Source organism: Oncorhynchus mykiss, chromosome 17 (genome assembly GCF_013265735.2).
Source record: "Oncorhynchus mykiss isolate Arlee chromosome 17, USDA_OmykA_1.1, whole genome shotgun sequence".
Classification (NCBI taxonomy): domain Eukaryota; kingdom Metazoa; phylum Chordata; class Actinopteri; order Salmoniformes; family Salmonidae; genus Oncorhynchus; species Oncorhynchus mykiss.
This window is the reverse complement of record NC_048581.1, coordinates 42,778,944-42,795,173: the sequence shown is the minus strand read 5'-3', so window position 1 is coordinate 42,795,173 and position 16,230 is coordinate 42,778,944. Positions and strand designations below refer to the sequence as shown.

The 16,230-nt window shown below is 42.0% G+C and overlaps 1 protein-coding gene and 1 non-coding gene across 4 annotated transcripts; both read left to right on the top strand.

Annotated features, from left to right (window-relative positions):
• The first annotated feature begins 255 nt into the window (after positions 1–255).
• LOC110493916 (casein kinase II subunit alpha) lies at positions 256–15,713 on the top strand. 3 transcript variants are annotated; one of them, XM_036949907.1, is made up of 13 exons: positions 256–413; positions 4,382–4,770; positions 4,850–4,961; positions 5,102–5,203; positions 5,296–5,346; positions 6,168–6,227; positions 6,543–6,626; positions 6,889–6,999; positions 7,209–7,310; positions 7,588–7,688; positions 9,460–9,608; positions 10,870–10,959; positions 12,688–15,713. In XM_036949907.1, the coding sequence occupies exons 1-13, from the start codon at positions 279–281 to the stop codon at positions 12,804–12,806; spliced, it is 1,605 nt and encodes a 534-aa protein (XP_036805802.1). In that variant the 5' UTR covers positions 256–278; the 3' UTR covers positions 12,807–15,713. The 3 variants fall into 3 exon arrangements, with proteins under 3 accessions (XP_036805802.1, XP_036805803.1, XP_036805804.1); XM_036949908.1 differs by lacking the exon at positions 256–413 and having other exon boundaries at positions 4,382–4,660; positions 12,688–12,806; XM_036949909.1 differs by lacking the exon at positions 256–413 and having other exon boundaries at positions 4,551–4,692; positions 12,688–12,806.
• Positions 5,660–5,796, top strand: LOC118940668. Its single transcript, XR_005037254.1, has one exon. It is a non-coding gene; the product is annotated as a small nucleolar RNA SNORA57 (small nucleolar RNA).
• Positions 15,714–16,230: the final 517 nt, after the last annotated feature.

The following is a 16,230-nucleotide window of genomic DNA, read 5'->3' as shown; positions in this document are numbered from 1 at the left end:
TCCACTGCAGACCATTCAGGTCCTCTACCCTCATCCTCCACCTCCATGGCTTTAGAACTGAGGGCCATATATAGTTTGCATTCCAGCACAGTTGTTGCTTCTCCAACGTTTTCTCCATTTCCATCCCGAGCGCATTGTCAAGCCCTCTCTCACACTGGCTAGCCTTGGCCAGATTTATTCGTAGATTTTTTTTTAAAGCACTTAAAAGAAAAGGCCTTATACCCATTAATGGGTAGAACTTGATATCATGAAACGCCCCTATCAGAAAACGCCCCGAAATGCAGTCTGCAATTACACCCTTCGCGGTAGTCCGCCATATTGTCTCTGAGACAGCAGAAATCATACAAAAGTACATCGGCGAGAGGAAAGAAAGCGAACCTGCCTTCACTTGGATCCCATATTTTATCAACGAGGTAGCTATATACAATGGAAGTTTGTCCTCTGGTTTAAATTATTTTATGAAATAAGCAGTCAGTTAGACATACTAACCGATTTAGCTAGCAAAGCCAGCAGTGGGACCCGGTGACTAGTTAGCTACCTACTAACGTTACGCATGTAAGTTGGGGCGAGAGGTTGATGGTGGAGTAGGGAGACTACCGGTATCTATCCAATTGGATAACAATTTACAGCTGACACGTTCAATTCGCAAACTTTTGCCAATTAACGTTAGCGAACTTTCGTAGCTCTACTTGAAATCTGGGGCACTGGGCTAACACACTTTTGTTATTCCTCAATACAACGAGACGCGTTTCTTATTAAACATGGCATTAGTTAACTATTTTAGCCAGAGGGCAGCAACACCACTTTTCCCCAAGAGATTGCATCCATTACAGAAGGGGACTAATAATAGCCACATTTTTTCAATTAAACTAGCTAGTGTAACTTCATAATATTATGATATGTAGTGGATGTGAAACTCGCATGTGGCATGTTTACTCTGAACCAAACAGAATTTGTCCAATAGAAACTCAGGTTTTCGTTTAACGTTTTGCAACGTAATCCGCGAAATGAATACACTCTATTAATATCACACCGTCCCTGAATTCTAAAGGCAACTGTTGCTCACATAGTGGTAACTGGTTCTCTCCCCATCACTTATTGAGCAACAGTTGATTTTAGACCTCAGGGAAGGTGTGATGTACTCCAGGCGATTTTTCACACTCACACCCAAATGGTGCGGTGACCCGAATCTACAGTTGGGCTCTGCCCGGCTGCTGGTGTTCGGAGGTGTAGGAAGGGGTCAAATGGGATGGGTGTGAAACTTGACCCGGTTGCTGGAGTACATTGGTGATATCACACCTTCCCTGCGATCTAAAGCCAACTGTCGCTCATGGAGAGACTGACTAGCCTGTTGGGGGCGATGAAACAAGCCATTCAGTTTAAATGGAATATCAAATTTGATTTGTCACGGGAGCGTGAACAGGCCGGGACTAAAGTTGGAAAGCGGAACGTTGTGCAAATACTCTGCCATATCAGGGGGCGATTGACCAATCGAAGCTCATTTATGGCTTCCAGACCCTACTGGATTGACTTTTGATCCCTAGCACTACCTAGCATGCTGTTGGCTTGCTAGCACCCACATAAGGAGACACTCTGGGTGAAGCTAGCAGGGCTAGGTGAGGTACTGTGTCAAGTGCTTAGTAGTGGACACCCGCGTTACTCTGTTGGCTATGACGATTGCCTTTAAGATCCATGTGTTGATGGTGCAGAAGTTTGGTGGTTCACATCCAGCTCCTGGCAGAACAAAATGCACTCTGTTGTAATGACATGAGGACAAATCGAAGTTACAGCAGATAGCTGAGATCCTTGTCCTACATAGCTGACAAGTTGTAACATTATGAACACTAGTCAGTGAGAGTATTGTGCAGTGAATGTTGCAGATCTTATATTCTTGCCTATCCCAGAAGATGGTACTTCAGTTCTTAAAACCTAGTCTAATCTGAGGTGTAAGAGCTAGGTGTAGGCTCATGTACCGGGCACATATCTCAAAGCAAGGTAAAAGGAGCCTCTGGGTAAAACCGTTGAACCACAAATGCATTGACTGCTTTGTTAAGTTGGCTCAAGTGAGGATATCTATGACAGGAACCACGATCTATGACAGGCACCACCGTTATGACCGTTTGTCCATTGCTGGCAAAGATAAGCGAAGGCTTGACTGACTATATTGCAGATGAAATTGGTCTATTGGCAAGAAATATGGATGGATATCTTAATTTAGCAATACATGCCTGTATGAGTATTATGAACTTTTTGCTCAACAAAATGATTTTTTTTTCAGTTAAAAATAGAATAAAAAGCCAAATGCTATATTATTTGTCTTAAAAAAGAAGTTGCAGCGTTAATGAGGAATTCCATCAAACATATTCATGATCATGGATGTAAGAGATGCAGAGTTTTTTTTCTGGACAAAAAATGGGGTATCGGTGCTGGGCATGGCCATTGGTGTGTTCGGGTGACCAAACATTTGAGGTCTCGTGTTGGCCGCAGTGACAACATTTTTCAGTTTTAAAGCAAATTTCCTGCAATTCTACACATTTTGCTTTGACTTATGCAATCTGAATTGATTAAACATTATAACAAATTCATGCCATGACAAAAATACTCCTGAATGCATCATTCTTTGACTTTTTAATTCTTCCTGTGCAGCATTTCCTTTGTTGATTGTTTGTTCTCAAAGATGCTCTTATTAAAAAATATATAGGTCCATTATCCTGCAGGGTGGCAGGTAGCCTAGTGGTTAGAGTGTTGGACTAGTAACTGAAAGGTTGCAAGTCCGAATCCCCGAGCTGACAAGATAAAAATCTGTCGTTCTGCCCCTGAACAAGGCAGTTAACCTAACCCACTGTTCCTAGGCCGTCATTGAAAATAAGAATTTGTTCTTAACTGACTTGCCTAGTTAAATAAAGGTAAAATAATGTATTTTAATTTTTTTATTTCACCATTATTTAACCAGGTAGGCTAGTTGAGAACACCTTTATTTAACCAGGTAGGCCAGTTGAGAACACCTTTATTTAACCAGGTAGGCTAGTTGAGAACAAGTTCTCATTTGCAACTGCGACCTGGCCAAGATAAAGCATAGCAGTGTGAACAGACAACACAGAGTTACACATGGAGTAAACAATTAACAAGTCAGTAACACAGTAGAAAAAAAGGGGGAGTCTATATACATTGTGTGCAAAAGACATGAGGAGGTAGGCGAATAATTACAATTTTGCAGATTAACACTGGAGTGATAAATGATCAGATGGTCATGTACAGGTAGAGATATTGGTGTGCAAAAGAGCAGAAAAGTAAATAAATACAAACAGTATGGGGATGAGGTAGGTAAAAATGGGTGTGCTGTTTACCGATAGACTATGTACAGCTGCAGCGCTCGGTTAGCTGCTCAGATAGCAGATGTTTGAAGTTGGTGAGGGAGATAAGTCTCCAACTTCAGCGATTTTTGCAATTCGTTCCAGTCACAGGCAGCAGAGAACTGGAACGAAAGGCGGCCAAATGAGGTGTTGGCTTTAGGGATGATCAGTGAGATACACCTGCTGGAGCGCGTGCTACGGATGGGTGTTGCCATCGTGACCAGTGAACTGAGATAAGGCGGAGCTTTACCTAGCATGGACTTGTAGATGACCTGGAGCCAGTGGGTCTGGCGACGAATATGTAGCGAGGGCCAGCCAACTAGAGCATACAAGTCGCAGTGGTGGGTGGTATAAGGTGCTTTAGTGACAAAACGGATGGCACTGTAATAAACTGCATCCAGTTTGCTGAGTAGAGTGTTGGAAGCTATTTATACAGGTAACGAGTTCAAACAGGTGCAGTTAATACAGGTAATGAGTGGAGAACAGGAGGCTTCTTAAAGAAAAACTAACAGGTCTGTGAGAGCCGGAATTCTTACATGTTGGTAGGTGATCAAATACTTATGTCATGCAATAAAATGCAAATTAATTACTTAGAAAACATACAATGTGATTTTCTGGATTTTTGTTTTAGATTCCGTCTTTCACAGTTGAAGTGTACCTATGATAAAACAAATTACAGACCTCTACATGCTTTGTAAGTAGGAAAACCTGCAAAATGGGCAGTGTATCAAATACAGTTCTTCAGGAAGTTTTTTTTTTTCCCGCACATGTAAATTATGCTTATTTGATCTGGCCTTGGTGATGGTCTCAAATAATATAAATCATCATAATATATGCCATTTAGCAGATGCTTTTATCTAAAGAGACTTACATTCATGCTTGCATACATTTTACGCATGGGTGGTCCCAGGAATCAAACCCACTATCCTGGCATTGCAAGAGCCATGCACTACCAACTGAGCTATAGAGGTCCACGAATATAACTGACATTGTTTATTTTGTCCCCTCTCTCCCCCCTGTTGTCTCAGCTGTCCAGAGGTTCCCCTGGGGGCTTCCCTTGCTTACAGCCAAAGCCCCCCCCCCCCCCCCCTTACCCCCTGTCCTGTCACGAAGAGGCCCCACCCCACCTCCCCTCCTCTCCCTCTTCCCTCCTCGTCCTTCTCTGCAGTAAGTGGCCCCTCCCCCTCCTCTGCCAAGCTGTTGGACATGCCAGGACCCGTGCAGAGTCGGGCCCGTGTGTACACCGATGTCAACACACACCGGCCCAGGGAGTACTGGGACTACGAGTCCCATGTGGTGGAATGGGGGTACATACCAGACTTAAGTCACAGCGACATTGGTGCTTGCTAAACTATTATGAGGAGTCTGAAATTACTATTTCTCTTCATTCCATGTTAAATCTCAAGGCCAGATCAAGGTCTGCTCCCTTTCTGTTATTTGCAGTTTAATTTGAATTACCTTGAAGGGTGTAATTGACAAAACAATTATTCCCGCAGAAATCAAGATGACTTCCAGTTGGTGCGGAAGCTTGGACGCGGGAAGTACAGTGAAGTGTTTGAAGCAATCAACATCACCAACAACGAGAAGGTTGTGGTGAAAATACTCAAGGTAAGGGCCACGATGAGAAATCAACATCATTCAGATCATAGATTCATAGATTGCCATTCGATGCAGACTCGCATTGGATTCATATTGAATTAAAATCACCCAGACGATCAATACAATTGGGTCTTTATTTGTGTTCATAGCCCGTCAAGAAGAAGAAAATCAAGCGTGAAATTAAGATCCTGGAGAACCTCCGCGGGGGCCCTAACATCATCTCCCTCAAAGACATCGTCAAAGACCCAGTGGTGAGTAGGAATGGCGGGAAAGGTGTGAAAACGCTGTTGTTCTTTTAGAGCATGGCATGACTTTGATGCAACAACCCTTTCTCTTCTTTCAGTCTCGGACACCCGCCTTGGTCTTTGAACATGTCAACAACACTGACTTCAAGGTAAGCCAGAGCATCTGTTTTTTTACACCTGAGTCTTATGCACATCGCAGCAAAATGTTTTGCAACGGAAAATTCTTATTGGACAAGTTCTGGGGTGTATTCACTAGGATCCAAATGGAAGCAAACTAAACGGGGAGTGAACTACCTGAATTTATCCAGTAAACTCTAATTTTCAACTGTTTGGACTAATGATTACACCCCAGGTAGTCCCTCTCCGGTTTAGTCTGTTTTCTTCCGTTTGGTACTTAATGAATACCACCCTAATTCTTAACCGTGTACAACATCTCTATTCTGAAACAAAGCCCTGTGAAAACGTTGTTCTTGGCATGCATGCTGTTTCCCCAGTCTCGTGTGTGTGTGTGTGTTGAGGCACAAAAAGGTGCAGTGCTATGTCTTCAGTGCCAGGATGTTTCTTGTCTTCTGGTTCTATTCTCAGTCGCTGGTACACTATGAGCAACTTTGGTGTTGAATTACTTAATAATAGACTTAAATGTTACTAGTCAGATGCCCAAGTTGATAGCTTTTGATTTGAATATGTGAATTCTTTGTATTGGATAATGTGTTCAGGTTGCAAAGACCTATACGCGTGTTATTTTTATTTCACTAGGCAAACCAGTTTAGAACAAATTCTTATTTACAATGACAGCCTAGGAACGGTGGGTTAACTGCCTTGTTCAGGGGCAAAACGACAGATTTTTACGGGGATTCGATCTACCAACCTTTCGGTTACTGGCCCACTAGGTCCATTATCTATCTGCATGTAATGTTCAGGGTGTAGTTAAATCACTGTATTGATTCACTGCGTCTGTTTTTACTTGCAGCAATTATACCAGACCCTGACAGACTATGACATCCGGTTCTACATGTTCGAAATCCTCAAGGTTAGTCTCGTAATGTTGTAATTTGGGTGAACTATCCCATTAATTTGTGTAAGAAGCCCAGAGGCTTTGCCAGACATGAGTCAGCATTTCCCCCTCTCAAAACAAGAACATTCAGGTGCTTAGAGTATAGGCCCCTTGTTTGTCTTTGTCCAATGGTTACATACCAGCTCTTTCCCATCAACATGTTTGTGCACCAAGACGGGTAGACAACATATGTTTTGTCATTTCTGCCTTTATTGCATTACTGTGTTGAGTAAATCCCCAGCCTCATCGTTGCTAACCAGCGGCCATTTTGGCTCTTGGCTCTGTGCGCAGGCCCTGGACTACTGCCACAGCATGGGAATCATGCACAGGGATGTGAAACCCCACAACGTGATGATTGATCACGAACACCGAAAGGTGAGTGTTTACAACCAATGCGGCTGAGACACAATAACTACCTGATTCGCCCTAGTCAAGACCTTTGTCATCCATTGAATGTGACTACAATATTTAGGTTAGTTTAAATAGAAATTGGATATTGTACCACGACAATCCTCAATACAATACCCCAAAGTCCAAGTAGTCTCTCCCAGTTTCACTCTGTTTGGTGCCCTAATGAGCACAACCCTGTTGTATTTCTCTCAGTATTGACTTGCCTCTGTTTTGTGTATTCTTCCAGTTGCGCCTTATTGACTGGGGTCTGGCTGAGTTCTACCACCCGGGACAGGAGTACAACGTCCGAGTGGCTTCTCGCTACTTCAAAGGACCCGAGCTTCTGGTCGACTATCAGGTATGTTTTCCTGCTACTGTTATGAATTGTGTGACCAGCTCAGCCTATATTATTTGCTGTTGTGTACATCCCATATATATGCATATAGATAACCTTTTCACAATACTGAGCTGTGCTGGTTACTCATCCACCATAGTTACAGGGCAATGTGAAAACAAAATATCTTCACTTTTTTTCTCTTTTTTTTTCCCCCCACTGTCTTCGTCCAGATGTATGACTACAGTCTGGACATGTGGAGCTTGGGCTGCATGTTGGCCAGCATGATCTTCAGGAAGGAGCCTTTCTTCCACGGCCACGACAACTACGACCAGGTAAACACACTCTCTCCGATACTTTGTCCACCATGTCTCAAAGGTCACACTCATTACCAGTGAAGAACATAACCGTGGGCCTGTTTAGGAGGGTGTAAGGTTACAGAACAAACAGATAGAAATAGACTGTGTAGAACAGATATGATTCTGTTGGGGACAATAGGGAATCCTGTCGGCTCTATTCATTCCATTTCTATCTGCAACGTTCAGAGCGTTTCACATCACTGGATACGCCCCAGGTGAGATGAATTACCTGATGTTGTTTCTGACTTTGTAGTTGGTAAGAATAGCCAAGGTGTTGGGAACGGAAGACCTGTATGACTACATCGACAAGTACAACATTGAGCTGGAGCCTCGGTTCAATGACATTCTGGGGAGGTACGTTTGTCTGTCTTCACTAGTGTGTGTTTATTTTACACTGGGTTTGTAAACTTATACTTCCTTTCTCATAGGGTTTACGGTATGTTGCCTGTAAAAAATAAATGCAAGCAGGCCCATTTTAATTTTATTTTTTTCCATATTCTCGCCTGAATACACTTTTTTTATACCCGTTGTGCGCATGCCGGTGACGAGTGTGCAGATGTGGGTGGGGCGTCTATTTTAATAAGTCCAATGAATATACACCATCACAAAGAAATTCATTAGTTTAGGCAGGTCATTATTCATTAGTTAAGACGAATAAAATGTGTTTTTAAAAGAATAGTATATATGGATTGGAATTACTACTGGTCTGTGCAGCCTATAGGCTACATGGCAGCACCATGCAAATTAAATCACCAGTTTATTTTGTTGATTAAAGCAGACAATACACACTCACATTCCCCTGCCCTGATACGTCAACACTCATATATTTTATAGTAAGAATAGAATGGAATATAACAATAAAATACGGGATCGTGTTGAACCGTGGTCATATTAAAAAAAAGTGATATTTTTAAAGGGAGCCCAAGCCAACACCTTTTTGAGAATTTGTATGTGCTTGAGAAACCTTAATCTGCTCTTTCCGATCATGTAACTAAAATGAAAATCGGTCCCGAATGAACCTCTGTGTAATTTGAAAGTCACTTTTGATCCAGGTTTCATTTTTTCCTATCCTCACTCTGCGTTGTTTGGGAGTGATTAAAAAAATAAATAGCAATCTATATTTTGAAAAACATGCGAGTCTCGTGTTCAGATTTCACAACCTCTGCAGGCTTTTGGAGTTGCCTGTACCCGATCGAGCGACACAATCGGCCTACACTTGATTTTAGGCTTCATTGTTGCATGCTAAATGTTTCTGATCAGTGATGGATGACTAGATGAGCTACCACCTCCACGTGTTTATTTGCCCAGCCAGGGACCAATTAACCAAATTTACAAAAATATTATGTGAATCAAAATCACATTGCTTGATTATCAGGCAAGTCACAAGCTTTTGGTTGGGAGTAGGCTACTGTGCGAGTGAATAGCAAAATAATAAACGTGTTAAGCTACATAACTTGCTAGCAACATGTTCTGATTAGTGCTAATACAGCCAACTAGACTAAAAATGATCACGAGCGGCACTCTCCTCAACCTAGCTGACATTTCTCCAGCATAATTGTAACCAAATATCCAAACAGATTCAGCGAAAACAAACACCTGACATTGATGCTGTCCCAGTCAAAACAGTGTTGAAATGATCATATAGTTGACCACATGCAGGTATCGCTTCAAATGTATTAGAACGATTGGATAACTTGGAGTTTCGGTGCGCAACAATGTGATACATGCCTGTCAGTGTAGTGTGCGCCAATGCCGCTTCAGCATTACTGCCATTTTTGTGTTTAACATTTTTCATAATGGCAAGAACAAGTTTGATGTCGGACAACAACAATAGAATGTTCATGATTTAATGCATGCCAAAGACTGTAAGATGAAAGGGGACTTTTATACCGAGGGGTTGGTGAGGCTTTTAAACACATTGCAGCAATCATGACTAGGTCGGTTGGCGAGAAAAATAAAAGTACAGGCTTTGTTGCTGGAAATAGCCCCCCCCCTCGCTAAAGGGTTTCGTCTTAGTTTGAAAGGGATTTTAGTTGTTCCTGCCTTAAAAAACACCTAGACCCTGCTGTGCATAGGTTTTTTTGTGTTTTTTTTGCACTGCTGCTAACCTGCTCTCCCCTTCCAGACACTCTCGTAAGCGGTGGGAGCGCTTCGTCCACAGTGAGAACCAGCACCTGGTCAGCCCCGAGGCCCTGGACTTCCTGGACAAGCTGCTGCGCTATGACCATCAGGCCCGGCTGACCGCCCACGAGGCCATGGCTCACCCTTACTACTGTAAGTGCGAGGAGGGATCCAGTTGCCAGTACATTTAGCCGAACTGCAAAGTCAAAATTGTCTATATCGTGAAAAAAAAAATTACGGTTAGGGGTATGGTTAATTAGACCATGGACCCATATTGATGAGATTGGAAGGGACCTGTGGTTTATCGCAGGGGTGGGCAAAATACTGCAGATGTTTTTTTTTGGCCCTCGGTGGATTTCGTTTTCTCAGTAGGGTGGAAATGTTTTATTTTGGTTTAGAAAACTCCAGAGCACAATTGAATGTCTAAAACTCTATAGAAAATGATGTAAAATTGACAATGGACCTACAGGTAACTGACAAAATAATGGAAACACTTAAGTAAATGAGGGTTACAAAGTAAATTGAAAGTGGGTGTGGTTCCTGAGTTAATTAAGCAATTAACATCCTATCATGCTTTGGGTCATGTGTGAAAATGCTGGACAGGCCATTATTTTGGCTACCATGGCCATGCCCCCTTCCACAGGGCACGAGTGGTCACTGAATGGTTTGATGAACATGAAAACGATGTAAACCAAATGCTGTCTGTCATCAGATCTCAACCCAATTGAACACTTATGGGAGATTCTGAAGCGGCGCCTGAGACAGCTTTTTCCATCAACAAAACACCAAATGATTGAATTTCTCCGTGGAGGAGTGGTGTCACATCCCACCAATAGAGTTCCAGACACTTGCAGAATCTACGCCAAGGAGCATTGAAGCTGTTCTGGCTCGTGGTGGCCCCACACTCTAAGACACTTTGTTGGTGTTTCCTTGATTTAGTCAGTTACCTGAATATTAACGGCTGTTTTTCTGCCCTGCAAATGTATTTTGACACAAATCAAAGGCTTGTTATGACTGGGGTGGTTACTTGGCATCTCAACCAAATGTCTCTGTTGAATGCACCTCGCAGCTAAAAGGTATGTTATTTTCATGTAATGAAGGAGCAGGAAGTTTGTCATTTGTAGGCTGTATGTCATGCTATAAGAAGATTATTTTGTTTGTTCTAATCGGGGTCTTGTTCATTCGGGCACACTAGCAAAACGTTTTACAACGGCAAACAAAAACAAGCGTGTCATGTTGGAAACGTTCAGGTAGCGCCACCTTGGTTTACTCTGCTTTCCTTAATTTTGTGTGTAATGAACACGATCCAGTTCACTGGTTATCTGCAGTTCCTTATGACCATCTACTTGCAGTGACTAGGGACTCGAGACTAGAGGTTGTTCAGTGTTTTTAATGAGTTCTTTTGTCCACAAAGATACCGTTGTCAAAGACCAGGGTCGCATGCCGGGGTCGGCTAACCCGCCCGGCGGAAATACAGCTGTAAGCACAGCCAACACAGTCACTGGTGAGTGCAAACACACACACCCTAATCATCCTAACCCTCCCACCCATGCATCCTCATCTGAACTCCCCGAGACTCCCATCACTCAGTGTTAAGGAGGATGTTTTGTCTGCGGGAGGCCAAGTTTGAAAATTAAACCAAATCAAGCAGCCGACTTGGTCTGTGTTAAGATTGAATTAAGCGGCTATATTGGTCCACACAAATTGGACAATCTTCTATCAAGGGTTACCACATTGTCATAATTGACATACTGTAATTCAATCCAATACATTTCCTAAGAGCTAAACTCACAGTATGCCAGTGCATCCCTTGTCATCTTTCTTATGTAACTCATAGGTTATACAGACCTGCCAACATGCATGCATTTTGCTACCAACTACACAATTCTCTGTCCATGTACGAGATCCGAGTTAAAAGTACACAGAAATAAATACAGCCTGATTTAAATATATATATATATATATTTTTTTTTTACATTTCAATAATAAAAACTAAATCCACTGAGTGAATCTAACATCCCGATTCTTGAGCTGCAACACACGGACATGTACGAAGTTTGTGTCAACGGACATGGAGATGAATACATCATTATTTTACGTAGCTATTATTGGACGTCCTCCTGTTTGTTGTGATGCTGAGTTCGCCGACTGTCAGCTGTACGTAAACAAATGGACAAATCCCGTTCTCGACTCTGTGTGTTGTGGAAAGGTAAACACATTGTTTCAAGCTAACGTTTGCGAACACAAGATGGACATTCAGTGGGCTCTAAAGTGCCAGCAGTTCACTCGCATTTACTAGTGAAAGAAATTAAGTGCATATGCGAAAAATAACTGGTCGCATTTGTTCGAGTGTTATTTACATTTTAATTCTGCGTACCATTAGTTGTATTTTCCACGTAACATTACGAGGATCACGCAACCTGACAGAAATCTAACTTCTTGGCATTAAATGGGAGTTGGGAGTTTAGAAGACTGCTCGGTGAATAATGAATGAGCGTTCGGTATTAGCTATAGAAGCAATGCTTCTAAAATGCCTTTGCACTAGATTTGATCAAGTTTGAAAATCTGAAATCATGTATGCGCTGCAAAGAAACACAATCGGGACCTTCACGTAGGCTGAAACATCGGGCTCTTCTAGCAAACAGCGGGCAGATTCCCTTTGCGGTAGCCTACTTAAGTTTTGTGTAGCCAATTTGCGGTCTGTGTGGACACGATCATTTGTTTTTATCTTTTCAAAATTATTTATCTTTTAGTGTTGATTAGGAACCGTGTCTAAAAAGCCCATACTTGTGAGCTGGCCCTGTTTGAGAGGTGACAAGCGTTCCTCTACTATAGAGACTAAACCTGGGGGCGTGTGCAAAGAAAAACGTTATAGATAATTAACTCCATTCTACACTGCATGTAGTAAACATACAATCTGTGCTAATTACACAAAACGTATATTTATTTTATGTTCTGTACTTATCAGTATGAATCTTTTATTTATGTTTTGTACATACCTTTTTAGAGGACTGAACTGAACCTGTGTGTGATCCATAATGTTTGTCTAAGCACACAAATCTCCAATTTGCCATGCACGTCTAAAGTTGGACCAGGTTGGCAGGTCTGGTTATACTGTAGCTCACTGCATCATCAGAACTCCCTTGGGAGAGTGTTTTCTAAGTAACTCCGTGGTTATCTCTGAGGTGTACGGTGGTTAAGCTAAATCCCCACCCCCCCCTTTCCTCTCAAGGTATATCTGCCTTGCCAGCTGCTACTGCCCTGGGCACCCTCACCGGCTCGCCCGTCCTCTCTGCTGCCACCAACGCCCTGAGCACCCCTGTGCCCGCCTCCGTTAGTGCCCCCCAGTGATGGCACCCCCAGGAGAGCAAACCTATGGGTGCCACTCATGCAGGCACGCACCAACATCTGTACTTACTCAGTCAGTCCGACTGCCCTGAGATCCAGGAATGCCAACCTCTGAAGGCTATCTCGCCTGAACAATGTTTATTTGTTTCTCCTTGAATGAACTTGAGTTAACCAGACATGAAATGAATGTTCTGTGTAATCGACACATGCAGGTATTTATTTAATCTTGATGGCTGTGTGTGTGGCTATGTCCACAATCTGAGAATGAGTCACGAATCCAAGGGTGATGGGGGTTTCTCCCCCCGAACACGTTTTGTTTTTGTACGTTACTGACAAGTAGTTCATCGGAAGGTAACAGGAAAGAGACATTAGCATTTAGACCAAAAGGAGCAGTCTGCAGTTTACTAATGCAACCTTGTCAAACGAGCGCTGGCGAGCACACCTTAAGCAATTCCCATATTTAGTCCAGTCTACTACTCTATACCACCATTATGAAAGACTTCCCGATAGTATTTGGAAGTGTTTGGTGCTGTTCTGTGCTCCAGTGGTGAGTTGAAACACTGAAGCTGCCTCACTCAACGTATCCTAATGACACTTCAGCCTGAATAGTATGTCTTGCCTTTCTACTGTACTGGATACCTAGTTTTTGATGTAAGGATTCCCTGACAGTTTTCCATTTTTTTTACTGAAATGCCGTGGTGTGCTGGATGGTTTTAATTTACTGTGGCAATGGTTTGATGGCAGTATTGTCATTCGATCCCTTCGAAAGCCAGGCAAAACTATCCGTTCTGTTATTTTGAAAAGTTTCTCTCAAACGTGCTGCTTTGCAGTTCCTTCATTTAATTCAAGTCGTGAAAAACTATGTTCACTCAATCGCTTGAGAAAGAGGAGACCGACTGAACCTATTTGTTTTCTCGGGGAGAGTTAGTTATATGTGGAGAAAATATGGATGGTGTTAGATATAAGATCACAACTGAATATGAAGGCACCAGAGTCCTGGTTAAGTTGGCTTGAAATGTGTTGGTATTTATCTGCTGTTGGTACCTGAGGAGAGTGGTTTTCTTTTTGTATTTAGTTTGTTTCGGGGATACGTTTCTTGGATTGATCACCTGTTTGGCTAACACTTACGGTGGCAAGAATAAGTATGTGAACCCTTTGGAAATACCCGGATTTCTGCATAAATTGGTGATAAAATCTGATCTTAATCTTGGTCACAACAATACACACAGTCTTGCTTAAACTAATAACACACAAACAGTTGTAAGTTTTCATTCACAGTGCAGGGTGGGAAGAGTATGTGAACCCTTGGATTTAATAACTGGTTGATCCTCCTTTGGCAGCATTAACCTCAACCAAATGCTTTCTGTAGTTGTGCATCAGACTTGCACAACGGTCAGGAGGAATTTTGGACCACCTCTTTACAAAACTGTTTCAGTTCAGCAATATTCTTGGGATGTCTGGTGTGAATTGCTTTCTTGAGATCATGCCACAGCATATCAATCGGGTTGAGGTCAGGACTCTGACTGGGCCACTCCAGAAGGTGTATTTTCTTCTGTTGAAGCCATTCTTTGTTTTGGGTTGTTGTCCTGTTGCATCACCCAACTTCTGTTGAGCTTCAATTGGCGGACAGATAGCCTTACATTCTCCTGCAAAATCTCTTGAAAAACTAGGGAATTCATTTTTCCGTCGATGATAGGGCCTGGACAGCGTGCTGAGGCAGCGAGGCAGCCGCAAACCATGATGCTCCCTCCACCATACTTTACAGTTGGGATGAGGTTTTGATGTTGGTGGACTGTGCCTTTTTTCTCCACACAGTGTTGTGTGTTCCTTCCAAACAACTCAACTGTAGTTTCTTCTGTCCACAGAATATTTTTATAGTAGCGCTGTAGAAAATCCAGGTGCACTTTTGCAAACTTCAGAAGTGCAGCAATGTTTTTTTTCCGACCGCAGTGGCTTCTTCCATGGTGTCCTCCCATGAACACCATTCTTGTTTAGTGTTTTACGTATCGTAGACTCGTCAACAGAGATGTTAGCATGTTCCAGAGATTTCTGTAAGTCTTTAGCTGACATTGTAGAATTCTTCTTAACCTCATTGAGCATTCTGAGCTGTGCTCTTGCAGTCATCTTTGCAGGATGGAGAGTAGCAACAGTGCTGAACTTTCTCCATTTTATAGACAATTTGTCTTACATTGGATTGATGAACATCAAGGCTTTTAGAGATACTTTTGTAACCCTTTCCAGCTTTATGCAAGTCAACAATTCTTAATCTTAGGTCTTCTGAGATCTCTCTTGTTCAGGGCATGGTTCACATCAGGCAATGCTTCTTGTGAGTAGCAAACTCAAATTTGAGTGTGAGTTTTTTTTTTACAGGGCAAGGCAGCGCTAACCAACATCTCCAATCTCGTCTCATTGAGTGGACTCCAGGTTAGCTGACTCCTGACTTCATTTAGTTTTTGAGGAGTCATTGGCCTAGTGGTTCACATTCCAACCTACACTGTGATTGTTTAAATTATGTATTCAATATAGACAAGAAAAATACAATATTTTGTGTTATTAGTTTAAGCACACGGTTTGTCTATTGTTGTGACTCAGATGAAGATCAGATCAAATCTGAAGACCAATCTATGCAGAAATCCAGATAATTCCAAAGGGTTCACATTCTTTCTTGCCACTGTAGATACTGGAAGATGTATTGAACGTTTTCTCTGCGTTTTAGTGCCATAAATGTTCATCTTGTGTAAGGATAGACCCTGCTGTACATATGCATCCTTTTTTTTTCTTCATTTGAAATCTCAATATAGGAAAAATACATGCATACATCAACATTTGGGTCCTTACTTCACTGTATATATTTGTATGTCCTTTGAAAATATTTGTGTAAATAAACACGTCTTTTATTTATCAAGTAAATCTGACTGTATAGATGTTTTTTTTTCAATGTCTCCTGATTTGTAAGGTTTTATTAACATTACTTTCCTTACTTTACTTTTCTTTTGAGAGGTCACTTACAGTGCATTTGGAAAGTATTCAGACTCCTTGCCTTTTCCCACATTTTGTTACAACCTTATTCTAAATTGTATTAAATAGTTTTTCTTAACAATCTACACACAATACTCCATAATGACAAAGCATAAACAGGTTTTTAGAAACAGTTACACATTTATAATATTTTTAAAATCTCACATTTACATAAGTAATCCGTCCTTTTACTCAGTACTTTGTTGAAGCACCTTTGGCAGCGATTACAGCCTCGGGTCTTCTTGGGTATGACGCTACAAGCTTGGCACACCTGTATTTGCGGAGTTTCTCCCATTCTTCTCTCCAGATCCTCTCAAGCGCTGTCAGGTTGGATGGGGAGCATCGCTGTACCGCTGTTTTCAGGTCTCCAGAGATGTTTGAGTATTTTGGTGTTTTATTAGGATCCCCA